The 14,390-nt window shown below is 44.2% G+C and overlaps 1 protein-coding gene across 1 annotated transcript in view; it reads right to left on the bottom strand.

Annotated features, from left to right (window-relative positions):
• LOC139220260 (ubiquitin carboxyl-terminal hydrolase 22) overlaps positions 1–14,314 on the bottom strand; it is a 20,399-nt gene extending 6,085 nt beyond the window's left edge. The window contains exons 1-7 of the mRNA XM_070852332.1: positions 13,898–14,314; positions 8,345–8,477; positions 5,314–5,427; positions 4,485–4,586; positions 1,421–1,587; positions 1,179–1,326; positions 820–922 (exon numbers count right to left, since the gene is read on the bottom strand). Coding sequence (XP_070708433.1) covers positions 820–922; positions 1,179–1,326; positions 1,421–1,587; positions 4,485–4,586; positions 5,314–5,427; positions 8,345–8,477; positions 13,898–14,017 — 887 coding nt within the window. The 5' untranslated portion in view covers positions 14,018–14,314. The remainder of the gene's footprint in view (positions 1–819; positions 923–1,178; positions 1,327–1,420; positions 1,588–4,484; positions 4,587–5,313; positions 5,428–8,344; positions 8,478–13,897) is intronic.
• Between the last annotated feature and the right edge of the window lie 76 nt (positions 14,315–14,390).

Below are 14,390 nucleotides of genomic sequence, written 5' to 3'. Positions count from 1 at the left end.
TCAACAGCTCACAAGCCAATTTATATTTAAGAATGGCTTAATGCAACTAATGTGTTTGGAATCTGCCAGTGCGGCAAGGTCTTCAAGGAAGTCACCTCTCAAGAATGTTTCAACTTTATTTTCTTTTTGTTTCAACAAATAACAACGTTATTAAGCGAACTAGACTGTGCAGAGGTCATGATTTCGAGGAGAAAAGAAGCTTATGACTCAATAACTAATCAAGTTGTAAGATAGAGCTTTTTTGCAGTGCAAAATATGATAGTATCATCTCGTACTGTAGCTAAGAAGATCCTAAATAATATATTGTATCACATTAAAACATAATTCAGGGGGGCATTCTTCATAATGAGTAGTTTAAATACCGCAAATTCCCAAATGTCTGAAATGAAAAATGCAGCTCAGAGCATAAAGATCCAGCACTTTCTTTGACCACCAGGTGGAACTAGAGATCAACTTTACGGGCTGAATGTTTCCTGTTGCTGCAGTGTAGCAGTTCTGTGTGTGCCTGTGTGTGTGATTGATTGATGGTGCACTATGTGAATGATGAAGGAGAGGGGAGGCAGGAGGGGAGGGAGGGAGGAGGGTCACCTCAGGGCAGGGAATCAGAGAGTTCTGAGACAGTGAAGTGTGTCATGTTTGGGAGGCCGTTTGGTCAAGACAGCAGAAGTCAAACATACTGTAGCGTACTGGATCTGTACTGTTAAGACAGCAGCATAGCAGAGTTTTGTTCTGTTAGGCTTTACTCTCTTTATACAGCCTCTAGTGAGGCCTGAAAGAGGTTTTATGATGCCTTTTCCTTTGGAAGAACCTCACACTTACTGGCAGACTTGACAGGTGACGTCAGACTGCAGGCCCCCTGTGAAGATTTGGTCGATGATGCAGTTACAGTGGTTGGGGTTGTTGGCTTTCTTGCCGTTGTCGTCTGCGTGGATAGAAATGCGCACGCGCACACACACACACACACACACACACATACACACATACACACAGAGTCACCAAGAGCAACCCTCTCTGCTTCATAACTGCAGAGAGAGACACAGAGATCCAAGAGAGATCAGGCCCGTCTCTCCTCGTCTGTCAGTCAGTGCATCTCTCTCTCTTGGGTTTTTCTTTTTTTTTTTTTTTTGAGACATGTTTACATATTAATTTTATCCTGCCTGTATGCATGTGCGTCAAACCTTTGCAGTGTCTGTGCAGGACGTCCAGCGCTGCGATGAGGAACTCGTGGGCGTCCTGCTGCTCGTAGCCAGCCAGGTGACGGGCGTGGGTCCACACCAGGTGAAGTAGACGGAAGGGGATGTGTGGCGACCGGTGGCCTGAGTAGAACTGGAGAGGGAAGGTGGGTGTGCATGAGAGAGAAAATGTCCCCTGTTCGACACGTCTTCCTCGCCCCATCTGAACAAACGTCTTTAACAGTTACCTCCTGGAAGAGCTGCGACATCTCACACACCAAACACGAGTTGCTCTGCATCTCGCATTTGTGCCGGTCGGACAGGAAGAAGTCTCGCAGCAGCGGGGTGTGCGTCAGCGCCTGCACGATGCAGTTCATGAAACAGGTGTTGCCCAAATTTATCAGACCTCGCAGGCCTGGGTGTTAAACGGAGAGAAAAAAAGAAATTAAAAAGACATTAAGAAGCGGGCAACAGAAAAGAGACAAAGACAAAGAAATGGGTGGAGGGGAGAGGGGGGGAATAAAGAAAAAGGGAGGACTGAGAGAAAGAGCTGAAGAGAGGCAGATAATTTTTCTTGGCTGCTGCAGTGGGGCAGTAGTCAACACACACACACACACACAGTAACAACGTGATGTCCCTGAGGCAAAGTTGGACTGCATGCAGGGAAACCCATGTCGGATTACAGCAGACTAAACCACACACACAGACAGAGATGAAGGGAGGGGGAGGAGAGGGGCAGCAGGGGGCAGGGCGGAAGGACAGAAAGAGAAGGAGAGAGGACAGAGGAGGAGGGCGAGGGAGGAAGGACGGAGGTAGTGTTGTGTTGTCACATGTGAAGAGCCAGGCCTGTAATTTCCCTCACCTAAGACAGTGCCAGGGATGTTAATGATGCGAGAGCAGATCCCTGCAGGCTGCTACAAGGTGTTAAACGTATGCCAGCTCTCTTCACTCCCACACACTGCCAAACCCCAACGCTCACTCTAATATTCCCTGTTGCTTACTGTGTTCTGCAGTTTTTCTCTGAAGGCAAAAGACCAGCCCATTTATATTTGCCAGACCGACCAGTGATCAGAGGCATATTCAGTGGCAGGACTATTACTTCAGTTGAAGCAGGGCTGCAGCTAATGCTTCTTTGCTTTGCCAATTAATCCTTGATGCAATCTTATCATGTTTGTCAGAAAATAGTTCCCAGAGCCAAACATCTGTTTATGCCTGACCAACAGCCCAGAACCTAAAGATCCTTAACCCTTTATCGGGCAAGGGACCATATTTGGTAACTTTAGTGGGAGTTCAAAATGCCCGCCCCTTGCCTCACCATCAGCGACAATCAGGCTACATGACAGACCGGCAAGAAACCATATATGGTAACTTCATTGACCTTGATTTTCACCATAACATTTACATTTTTTGGAAAAATTCACAAAAGTAAAAAACAGTCTTGTAATGTCCACCAGTAATGGTCTAGGGTTGAAATTTTGAATTTCTAAGTATTTCAATGAGTGCCCTATAAAGGGTTAATGTGCAATGATATGAAAGCAGTGAAGACCAAAAAAGTATTCATGTTGAAGCTTAATAAATGGCACAAGTTATTTTTCACTCACCAAAACTGCCCTCAGCTAATTTTTTGTCAAGATGAACTGTTTCACAGGAGTTTGAAGGTGCACATTTTCCCAATAAGCCCAGTTTTGCTTGAGAAAATGCACCTTCTCAGTTCGTGGTGAAGTTTAGACTGTTTTCAACCAGGAATGGGCCATGATTTTCCAATATTTTAATATTCGTTAAATTGTAAAGAATCGAATAGTTTACATGACTATCAACTTGTTTTAAAAAGTATATTTTCCTCCATTTTAATGGAGCCGAGTCTGTGTGAAGATGATGGTTAACTTCCTGAATAATCATCGAATAGTTCACAGTGACTAAACAGTATTTTTGCTTGAAACGCACCTCCCTTTTTTCAACTAATCCTACAAGAGGCAAAGCAAGTCAAGCTTATTTGTATAGCACCTTTCAACAACAAAGCATTTCAAGGTGCTTTACATAGGACATGAACGGCAGTAAGAAAGAAGAGACTTGAATGGGAAAAATGAATTGGAAGATAGAAATAAGCTAAAAAAGAATACAAGAGGAAAACAAAGGAGAATTAAAAAGTCTGGTGCAGCTGCAGCACACTGACAGATATGACTAAGTAGTCTCAAATTTGATTTAATAATATTTACATTTCTCATTGACATTCCCATTTTAACTGTGCACACCTTAAATGAGAAATCTGAGAGATAATTATATACAGTATATATGGCATGCACTGTTATGTGACAATTAAGTAATGACTATCTTTGGAAAAGCAGAGATGAAGCAATATGTTTCAACAATATAGCAGATGTCTCTACTTCACTGCTCAAAACAAATTAAGGGAACACTTCATCATCACAGTATAACACCAAGTCAGTTAAACTCCAGGGATATTAATCTGTCCAGTTAGGAAGCATAAGTGATTGTGAATCAGTTTCATCTGTTTTGGTGCAAATGAACGTGACAACAGGTGCACTGGAGCAAGACGGTCCCCGAAAACGGAGTAGTCTGGCAGGCGGTGGCCACAGAGAGTTGCTCTCTCCTTATCCTTCCTGACCGACTCTTCTCTAGTTTTGCGTTTTGCTCGTGTCCTTGTCACTGCTGGTAGCATGAAGCTGTACCGGCAAGCCCATTCAGGTTGCACAGGTAGTCCAGCTCCTCCAGGATGGCACATCCATAAGTGCTGTCGCAACAAGGTTCGCTGAGTCTCCCAGCACAGTCTCAAGAGGATGGAGGAGATACCAGGAGACGGGCCGTTACACAAGGAGAGCTGGACAGGTGCCCGGCCTCATTTTTACTTTGCTTTTCGGCGGGATTTTGAATCCAGCCCTCAGTCGGTTGGTGATTCACATCATTTTGTTCTCAACAAATTACACAATGTACAATTGAGATTTTGATCTTGAATATTTAGTTTTCGTCGAGATCCGATGTGCGATTTAAGTGTTCCCTTCATTTTATTGAGCAGTGCAGATGACTTCTGCAGCTGAAATGCGACAAAACACAAATGCAGGCCACCATAGCTCAGCTGGAGTCCCTATCATGACTGTCACCCGGCAGACAGAGGAGCGAGGCAGTGCTGCCTGGAGTAGCCCTTTAATTGTGTAGATTTAAATTTTGCATGTTCGATGCTTCATCTTTCTGCATTTTTTTGTCTCTCTGTGTCCCTCCCTGGAGCTGAGAGATCTGTGCACATTGCCATCCAGCGTGTATCTGTGTGTGCATGACAGCCTAAGAGATACTGACCGATAGTACAATTGGAGGTGATTCTCCTCCTCTTGGGGTTGTGGCGGAGCAGCTCCAGCTCCCTCTTCGTGGGCTCCCATGTTGAGTACTTCTCTCCTATGCCTGGGAATCACACACACAAATTAGTACATCCTTCTCTCTTCTTTCTGACAAAACATTTAAATTTCACGTTCTGGGTGCAATTTGACTTTAGGCCAAGGGCTGTAGCACCTATGGGAGACATGACAGAGGGCTGCATGGGCCACGGGACCCAACACATATCTCGCCAGAGCAGGCTGTTTAAACTTTGATGCAGACAGGAGCAGGTGGATAAAAAATAAGATGCAGTATTTTCCTGGATGAAAAGTGTAAAACAATGTTCCTTTGTGTGCGAGTCAGCGATGGACACTGTCTTGAAATAACTGCTGGTTTATTAAGAATAAACACCACGTGAACCAATAAAGCAATTTTAAGAAAGTCCTCGACTGTAAATGAGATTGAACCTGAGCTCACCGGCGTTGCCATGGAGACACATACAAGGTATGGAGGCTCATAATGACCAAACAGGACAATCATTTAGCCAAATGATCAACAAAATCAAATGAAAGTGTTTTGTATAAATGCAGAGGGGAAAAAAGTAATTTCACACTAATTTCACAACAGGTATACATCTCTTTAATAATACCACTCGATAATATCTTTTCCCTGCGGGATGGTCTATCATGCAGGAGGGAATGGTCAGAATGGATGCAGGAGCAGGATTTAAAAAAAAACAAAAAAAAAACACAGTCCCACGCAGCGCTCAGAGACAGTAAAACTTTACGGCTATGTATGTGTCATGCTGTCAGACCTTGCATTTTCCAGGCTTTCCTCTGTTCCTCTTTGGCGATCTGTTCCATGTCTTTGTCGTAAATGTAGTCTTGGCACATAAAACAGTAAATTCCTCCATACAGCAGGTCAATAGCTGGAGAGACAGACAAGGACGAGACAGAGAGAGAGAGAGAGAGAGAGAGAGAGATAATGGGAAAAAAATGCGTGAGTAAGCGGTTTTATTTAAATGCAGTTTATCTGTTCGTCAGAGGGTGAAAAGGGTCGGTGCATCACTACAAGCTGCGTGAACTGATAACTGCTTCATCGCTCTTTTTCCATTCGGGCCACGTTGCCATGGTGCTGCGATGCCAGGTAGCGGGGCTTATCTGCTGACATATCAGCTATCTGTTAACACCATCCAGGGAAGACGCAGAGACACCCTGAGAGGTGGAGAGCAATGAGAAGTCAAAAGGTGAGGAGGAGGAGGAGGAAGGAGGGAGGCGCCAATCAAACCGTGCAATCTTTCACCGTCACACACTCACTTAAACGGTCAAACACAGACCAGAACCGTCACTCTCCTTTCTCCTCACCTGCTCTGCACCCTGCCGCTACCTGTTTGCTGTTGCCATGACAACCTGCCTGTCGGCTTCTCCTGCAGGTATGTAGGGGGAAAAAAGGAGGCCGATTGAGGAAGGTAAGGAGGGAGGGGAAGTGCTTCTCTCTGAAATGATAGGAGAGGAAAGAGGAAAAAAGGAAAGAGAGCAAGAAAGATGGGGCTGATGGTACAGGTGTAATTAGTTAAAAATCCTTTTGAAATATCGAAAGGGTCATCAGGTAACCATGGGAACAAGAGGAGGGCAAAAAAGAGGAAGATAGAGAGACATGGATGAGCCAAATACAAGGCTGCAAATGGCACTGACCAAATAGCTGCGAGTGAAAATGCATAAAGCGGTTAGATGAAAGAGATGGAACGGCAAAAAAGAAAGGAGGAGGAGAAGCAGGAAGGAGGAGGAGGAGCCGAGGTTTAACAGAGGCTAATTCCACAGGGTTTGTTAAAGACAACTTAATTACCTCCCCACCACTCTGCTGAGATCTGCCCCCCCCATCATCATCTTTTCTCTCCCTCTCTATCAGATTGTTTCTCACTGTTTTTTCTCCAGCATTTGATTCAGCAGCTAACCTCATTAAACTCACAATTACACTCTGTGGGAAATAAACACACTGGCACACACACACTCACCAGAGGGGGTCTTCCTGAGCTGAGCGATAACGCAGAGCAAAGGAAGCTTCATTAAAAGAAGTTGGCAGACTCTCAACATCTGCCAAACCCAGCCTTTGTCACGGACACCCTGAGTGTCTGTGCTGCAGCATCGCTCTCCTCCAAACGCCGCAGTGTAACATACTAGCTCTAAACAGCCTAATTCTATTGTAAGGAGAATATAAGGAGAACAAAAAAAGGAAAACCACTGGGTATAAAGCTGGTATCGCAGTTTTTATTCTGATGGGATTGCCTCGTGTTGAAGACAGTATGCTGTTGACGGTATCTTTTGAACGTTGCGGGTCCTCACCAAGCGACTGTGCACTAGATCTACAAGCAACTTCGATCTTAAAAACAGTTCCTGTGCGACAAAGCTGTGACCTGCGCTGTGCCATTTCATCTGCTGATACATCGACCCACTTGATTCATCGGTCCAGCTCCGCTTAGATGTTGCAGTGCATCAACTAGTTAGGTGGAGATGCTCACACACATGTCGCCATACGAAATTATGTTTCAACCGACACTTGCAAAATCATGACATAAAGAAGGATGACGAATTAAAACGGAATACAACTGAATAAATGAGTAAGGAACCATAACAACTGCTCACACAGGGAGTTCAGCGGTTGTTAATACGCAGCAGTTTTTCTCTACGATAACTCAGTGATTTTTGTGTTTTGGTTATTACAGGCCATGTGTCCCTGTGGGAGTAGCATGGGTGGGGAAAACAGCCAAGTGCTCATGGTGTTCAGCAAACACCCACGTCTTTGTTCAAATCTGGAGCCATCCAGATTGTGTCCATTTGATGCAAATATCTAACTCAGTGAAGAGAGATTCGACTTTCCCATTTGTCACTGTGTGAGCGCTCGCTAACAAGGTGTCCTCAATGCGAGCTGTGGTGAGAAGCGCGGCGTGGCTGCTGCAAAAAACCCAAAGCTTTCTCATTCATTTTCCACGGGAGAGTATTGCAACAAATCCATTGCAGTTTGTCACTGATCCCCGATGTGTAATGATTTACGTTACCTTCTCTGACCTGGAAAAATAATCCTGTCAGTACAAGGCAGAGGTAAATCTCATGTTTTTGTTCCACCCCGTGCGCGCACACACCTCTGAATGCTTTCATGGCTTTAGGGGGAAGCTGATTGTTGGAAAAAAAAAAGAAGGTGTACCCAATCAAGTAGATTTTTTTGGTTAATTCTTCAGTGCTTACTTTTAATCAGCCACTAAGACAGACAGGCACTTCATTAGCAAGTTGACTGATACAAATATTCCCTCTAATAGGCTACATGAGGCCAAGTACACAGGTGACATTCAAATCCCCCGTGAGGCCAAGCCTTTTAGACTGTTGCAATTATGTTGCACTGGGTTGCGTAACAGCTCTCACTGTTGCTCTCGATTACTTTGCTTGATTAATGTATCAAAAAACAAACAAACACAACTGTGTCACAGTCAGGTTAAAAAGTCCAACATATAACTAATTAATTATAGACACATAAACATGAACGCACGCTCTGATGTTTATGAACCATCAGCACTTTATGCAGTCACACCAGGCTGCATCTTCATTAGCCACTCAGCTGTATAATTAGCCATTTTAGCAGCCTTTGTTTTGAGAGAAGCAGCATTACTGATGGCACCATGTGAGGGTGTGTGTTTTCTGTGTCTCTTGTATGCAAAGGGGGGTAATTGCAGGTCTGGAAGCATGGTGTTGCACCATGTGGAGATTAGAACCCTACAAAACACACGTGCTCCAGCTGCACCTGCAGACACAGTGGATGCTTTGTGTATGAAAGTGTGTGTGTGTGCGCCATACCTAGGTTATGCCTTTTGCTCTTGGCATGTTCGTGGATGTGTTTTTTGGCGAAGCAGGCGAAGAAGACGCAGTAGAGGCAGGAGTGGAGTCTGTTCAGGTGGGCGCCGCACATGTGGCAGATACATGACTTGGCCTGAGACAGAGGGGGAGGGGGAGAGGAAACAGAGAGGGAGAGGCATAAACAGAGAGATGAGGGAAATAGTTAACACAACTGTTGTACCAACAGACACATATTTACAACATCAGCAGCTCTGGCACCATCAAGCAAGGAGGTACATGTACTTAAAAATGGACTACTGACACAAAGACCCAGCATTAAAACCTGGAAAATGTAGTTTTCATTTCACTGAGTCTTCACTGTCTTGATTCTACCTGTCTATCACCAAGAGACATTTAGCGACTAGCTGGTGAACATTTAGCAGCTACAGAGCCACATATTTGACCCAGCAGACCAAAACCAGAGACGAAAAAGGCACAAGGTTCATTTATTCATCATTCTACAACACAGGAAATTGTTTTTTTAAAGTAATCCAATGCAGCAGGTGGCCGCACAACCGCAGCAGGGAGACCTACAGCACAAGGGTGAGACAGCAGGTCTGTGTAAAACGTTGTGGTGGACACACATTTCTGACATTTCGAAATGTCAAATGTCCTTCTTGAACCTCTGTGTAGTGAAATACAACCGTGTTCTCAGGCCACACCTAACATGGCTCTATCATTTTTGACTTCAATTGCTATTTAAAGAATTAACCTATGAAGTGAAGTCCTACGAAGGTTTTCTTCATCCTCTTATGCGTGTGCATGTGTAAATGGGAGAACCTAAATTGCAGTGTGTGATTGTTAATGATTAATATATCCCTGCATATTCTGTTTGATAGTCATGTTGGAAGGATGAGGGAGGGGGGCATGACTGTGGATGGACGGCAGATAGCAACAGTTCAAAAGCATGCAGATGAGAAGCTGGCATGCCAATGAGCCGACATGAATATGAGAGGTGAGAAGAAAGGAGCAGCGCCTGGAAGAGGAGAGCAGTGAAAATGAGAAAAGACAGGAGGGAGAAAGAGGAAGATGGTAGAAGGTATGAGGGAAGGGAGATGAAGACAAAAGGGGAAGATGAGATTTGAAAGTTAGATGCTGATTTGATGCCACAGCAAAAGGTTGGTTTTCAATGTTAAATTTGATATTTGATAAATTGTATTCGATCAGCTAAAATTTTGCTTACACCTCCACAGAACATAAACACGGAGAGTGGAATAGTTCACACACAGAGGATGAAAATGGTGTCATTTCAAATAGTGTCACTCCGCCATGTTTTGAGGCGAATCCAAGTCCACTTGTACTGGCTGGCAAACTCAGGCCAACATAAAAACCCTTTATAGCATGACTGACACCCAAATAAATGACATCAAAGCCTCTGTGAAATAGTGCTACAAAGAGCATAGAGAACATTTTAAAAAAAAAAAAAAAAAAAAAAGAACTGAGCAAAGCCTTTCAGGGACTGCTGTTCTGCTACATTGCCTGGTGCCTGGGCCAACATGTTTTGCATATTGTAAGCTAATGCTGCATGAGAATAAACATCCAACATCCTGGCTTGAAAGTGAAAGGACAGTGCTACAGCCGCATCTGACGCATACCAGAGCCCACTGTGACATGTTATGTACGACAAACAATCCAATACCCGAAGATGGTAAATGATACAGAATAGAGAAGCGGGAAAAAACTATTCATCAATAACTATAATAGCTGCTAATGCATTTCCTGTCAATTAACACACCGATTAAACAACATTTCAGTTCTAATCTCAAAGATTTTAAAAAAAAAAAGTTACATAAACATGAATACTAAAATACATTTCACCTAAAGAAACAGTCCAAGATTTGGCTTATTTGCTTTCCTCTGAGAACTTGATCCCACTCATGTTCTGTTAAATATGAGGCAACAGGGGGCTTAGCTTACTATAGGGACTTGAAACAGGTGGAAGCAGCTAGCTTGGCCCAGTCCAAAGGTAACAGAATCCACCTACTGGCGCCTCTAAAGCTCACTACATAACACACTGCATCTTGTTTGGTTTGGGTAGGGATTAAACAAAGGATAAATACTGCAATCCATGCTAGCAGTTTCCCTGTCTCCAATCTTCGTGCTAAGCTAAGCTACTCAGCAAAAAAAAAAAAAAGTCACCTTGAAGATCCTCTGATCTTACCGTGTTTATACAAAACCAACCTCTGTTGCTAATATTTTAGTGGAATGAATATGGACATGGATCCAAACAGTGGTTGTTATTCCACTCACACACACCCTCCATGCATAAGTGCTTAGACAGCACATGAATTATGAAAGGGCATCAATATGCAACACTCTCTCCTCACTCATTCTTCCAGCTGTCAGCATTACAGTACGCATGTGGATTTTACTAGTCCCCGAGTGCACTGTATTCATGTAAGAGTTAGTGTATGCCCGTCCCATCTGTCAACACATCTTTACATCCTCCACTGTCACGCCAGGAGGACTCTGAGAGTACACACGGCGCAGTTATGTTGTTCTATGTTCTAACTGGGCGGCCACGCGCACACTGAGGCCTTGTGATCTTCCTAACGACCAGAGAACACCCCGAGCTCTGTCCATGTCATATTTCTACTAGCGCTGGCGTGTCGGTGACGAGCCATCTGCTGGCAGGATGTTATGTGAGAAGCGCAGGAGAGGGTAATGGGCTGGAAAGATCCTGGTTAGACGTGTAAGTGAGGACATTATCACACTGTGAGCCAAATGCAACAACATCTGTCTCGTCTGTTGACAGGGAGAGGCCTGCATCCACAGTAGATGTTGATATGGGTAAATTAAAAAAAGGGCCAATTCCATCAAAAACACTGTAAATCTCTAACAAAATAAATCCTTACTTATCCTGCGCGATAAGTTGGACGCAACACACATCATCAAAATAATACAACGCTAAATCAGGGTAATTAATATTAAAACCCTGCAAGCTTGCCTCCCTGCCATCATCTGAAGCATCAGATGGACAAGTGCTTTCACACCATAACAACACATCACAGGCGAACAGTGCTGTAATCTACACAGATATAGAGAGCTGGCTGTCTGTATTGGATAATTAAAAAAAGTACACCGGTTTTTCTGATAGTGATAAAAATATTTTTCAAAACCTGATAGCAACATGTCAGACAAACACTCTATTAGCATGAAAACATACAACACACAGTCCTGATGCCCAACATCTACTTTTTAAAGAAATTGTGACCAACATACAGAATTAGCTTTTACATTTTACAGTTGAAAAGTTAAGCGTTAAACTATTTAATGGTGACATTGTTTCTAAATGATCTGATACCTTCTTAGACATTTCTGTACTGCAATTTCTTGTAAAGTGTGGGCCAACATATACACCGACACCCATATATCTGCAATAGGCTTCTGTAATATTTGTAGTTCTGGTTCTTCTATTACATATTTGAATACTTTTATAGCTATTAAATCATAAGTCAGTACTTCCACAAGATCTTCAATGTATTTTCATGTCCTTGCACCTTTTTTTTTTCTTTATATAAACCTAGTGAGGTAAGCACAAGAATAAAGAATGATAAAGAGGGAAAAAACAAAAAAGAAATAAAAATAAACAAGCAGCTCTGATGCATGTCCACATACTTGAATTGTACAGGTACTTGGATGAAGTATAAAATTGCACTTTTTCAGATTTATGATGTGAGAATACACTTCAATTTCTTGTGTCTCGAACACTCCGACCAGCGATTCAAAATAACAGTGATAGTTCATGTACACGGAGGTTTTTCAGAATACCAAACAGATGATTGCAATACGTGAACAATGGTGATTAAATAAATTAAATTTGATGCGACCGCTGGTGGTGCCTGAGGGGCACTGAGCTAATGTGAATTCTCTTATTGGCCTTCTGTCTGTTTACCAGCAGCTTTACAAGCCGCTGGACCTCTTTCACAGTGATTGCATTTTGTGTTGCTGAACTGAGTGGAGGTAGCAGCAGTGGTGCAGGCTAACAATGTACAGCCTTAGCGGAAGGCTGCAGAGAAGTGTTGGTGCTAACTATCCCAGTCTGAAAAGGACTGACTCGTATGATTTAGCTGGTCTTTGGTGACATTTTTGGTGCACACATACACAAATGCGCAGCTCCTGTTGTCTGATTAAGTGTGATTATTTGTAAATAAGCCATGAAAATGGGTAATTATGAATCTACCTGCGGCATAATTTAATGTTATGGGAAATGTGACCACATTATCCTGCACCCCATTTTGGGAAAATGCGTTACGGTGGACTGATAAAACCAGATGTGATTACACTGTGGCCAACCAAAGAGTGGAGCACTTGAATTCTCAAGGTGGACCTTGAGATCGCTTAACATTCACTCTGCGTCAGAAGGTCAGTGAACTGACTGATGCAGACTGAATGTTGATCATCTGAGGCTGACACTCCAGGCAGCGGTTGGCACAGAGTGGACAGTGAGTGATGGAACAGTTGTCTGAAATGTATATGCAACTCAGCTGCAATCAATACAAATGTCACAAGTGACACAGGGAGGCAACACGCAGCAGGGCGGCGAGTGCTTGTCTGCTCTTTGGGGTATAGTGGAGGAAGGGGCAGAAAACCAGGAGGAGACCCTGCAAATATTTACACCATTTCTGTCGGCAAACATGACTCCCGGACTACCAGCTCCCTCTGATCCCAAGCAGATGACAGGGGACAAGGGGGTCGTCCCAGAGCACATCCAAGTGCAGGATGCCTGCTGCCAAGCACAAACACACTCATTGCAGATGCAAAAGCAAAAATATGCTAACATAGTGTGCGTGTGTTCTGTACCTAGATTATGGGAACCTTCACAATATGCATGACTCAGAGAGAGAGGTTTTCTTCTAGCATACATCGAGAAGCTGTACCCATGTGAAAGAGAGGCTGACAGATCCCTCACACACACACACACACACACACACATCCTTCTGCTTAACCAGTGCAGTGCTAAGACAGCAATGATGCATCTCTGCCATTTGGGCTGGGGTTTGAAAGATAATTAGTATAATTGGTTGTGGTGGGGTGATTCATGGCTGCCTCGTTCATTTTAAATCAATAAATGCCCCCCTAAGCGAGGATACACCACCGTGTGCTGCTGGCCTGCGGTGGCTGCTGGAGGGAAGTGGAGCCGCTGCAGGCGCAGCGCCAATGCAAACAGATGCACATCAGCTTTCTGATGTACTATGGGCTCTGTAGCTTTGATGTAAGCTAACGCTCGGCAGTGCGGGGGCTCGCGGGGTGATGTGCGGGTTGTTTGCTCCAGTTTTGCAGCCTGTCTAACGTTGAGACCGTCACTGAGGCTGGTTGGAGCCCGATGCCAAGGAGAAACTAGACTGGTGGAGCGCAGAGTAGTTTGGCTTTTATGGTGTCGGTGTATCGGATGTTTGTGTTGTTTTAGAAGGGCGGGGAGCTGTACGAGCACGCCACACAGCCCCCCCCCCACCACACACACACATACCCATACCGTGTGTCGTACACTCGTGCCCCTCTGTCACTTGTTACCTTGCGTTTTCTGGTCTCTGCCGAACCGCTCCACACGAAACACTGGTAAATAACCCTCAGGTTCTGCTTCCAGTTGTCCACTTTGAAGCCGTTGACATGAGGGCAGCCCGCGGGACTCATGGTAGACACAGCATCCGGCTTTGCTGTCCTCTGGGCGACGAAACCTGTTCAAATCCCTCAACGCAGACCCAGTCCAAACGGGCTGGCTGGCTAGCTCGCCAGGTTCGTTATCCACCGAGTGCAGCGCTCTGGCTAACTGGACATGTCCTGGTTGCAGTAACGGAGACACGCGCAGTAGCAAACATAAAGACAATTTTCCCAATATTTCTGTAAAGCACAAGAAATATTATTTGTCTTCAAAACAACAATAGCGCTGTATATGTAGTTCTTCACTTTCGCTAAATTACATGTTAGCAAGCTGGCTAAAGTTGGTTAGCACTGGAATTTCAACAGTAGCTTACACGGTGAGTGTCGTCAAGACCCACCTCATTCA

This window comes from Pempheris klunzingeri, chromosome 20, assembly GCF_042242105.1.
Source record: "Pempheris klunzingeri isolate RE-2024b chromosome 20, fPemKlu1.hap1, whole genome shotgun sequence".
Classification (NCBI taxonomy): Eukaryota; Metazoa; Chordata; class Actinopteri; order Acropomatiformes; family Pempheridae; genus Pempheris; species Pempheris klunzingeri.
Note: the sequence above shows the minus strand (reverse complement) of the source record. Positions and strands in the feature narration are given on the sequence as shown.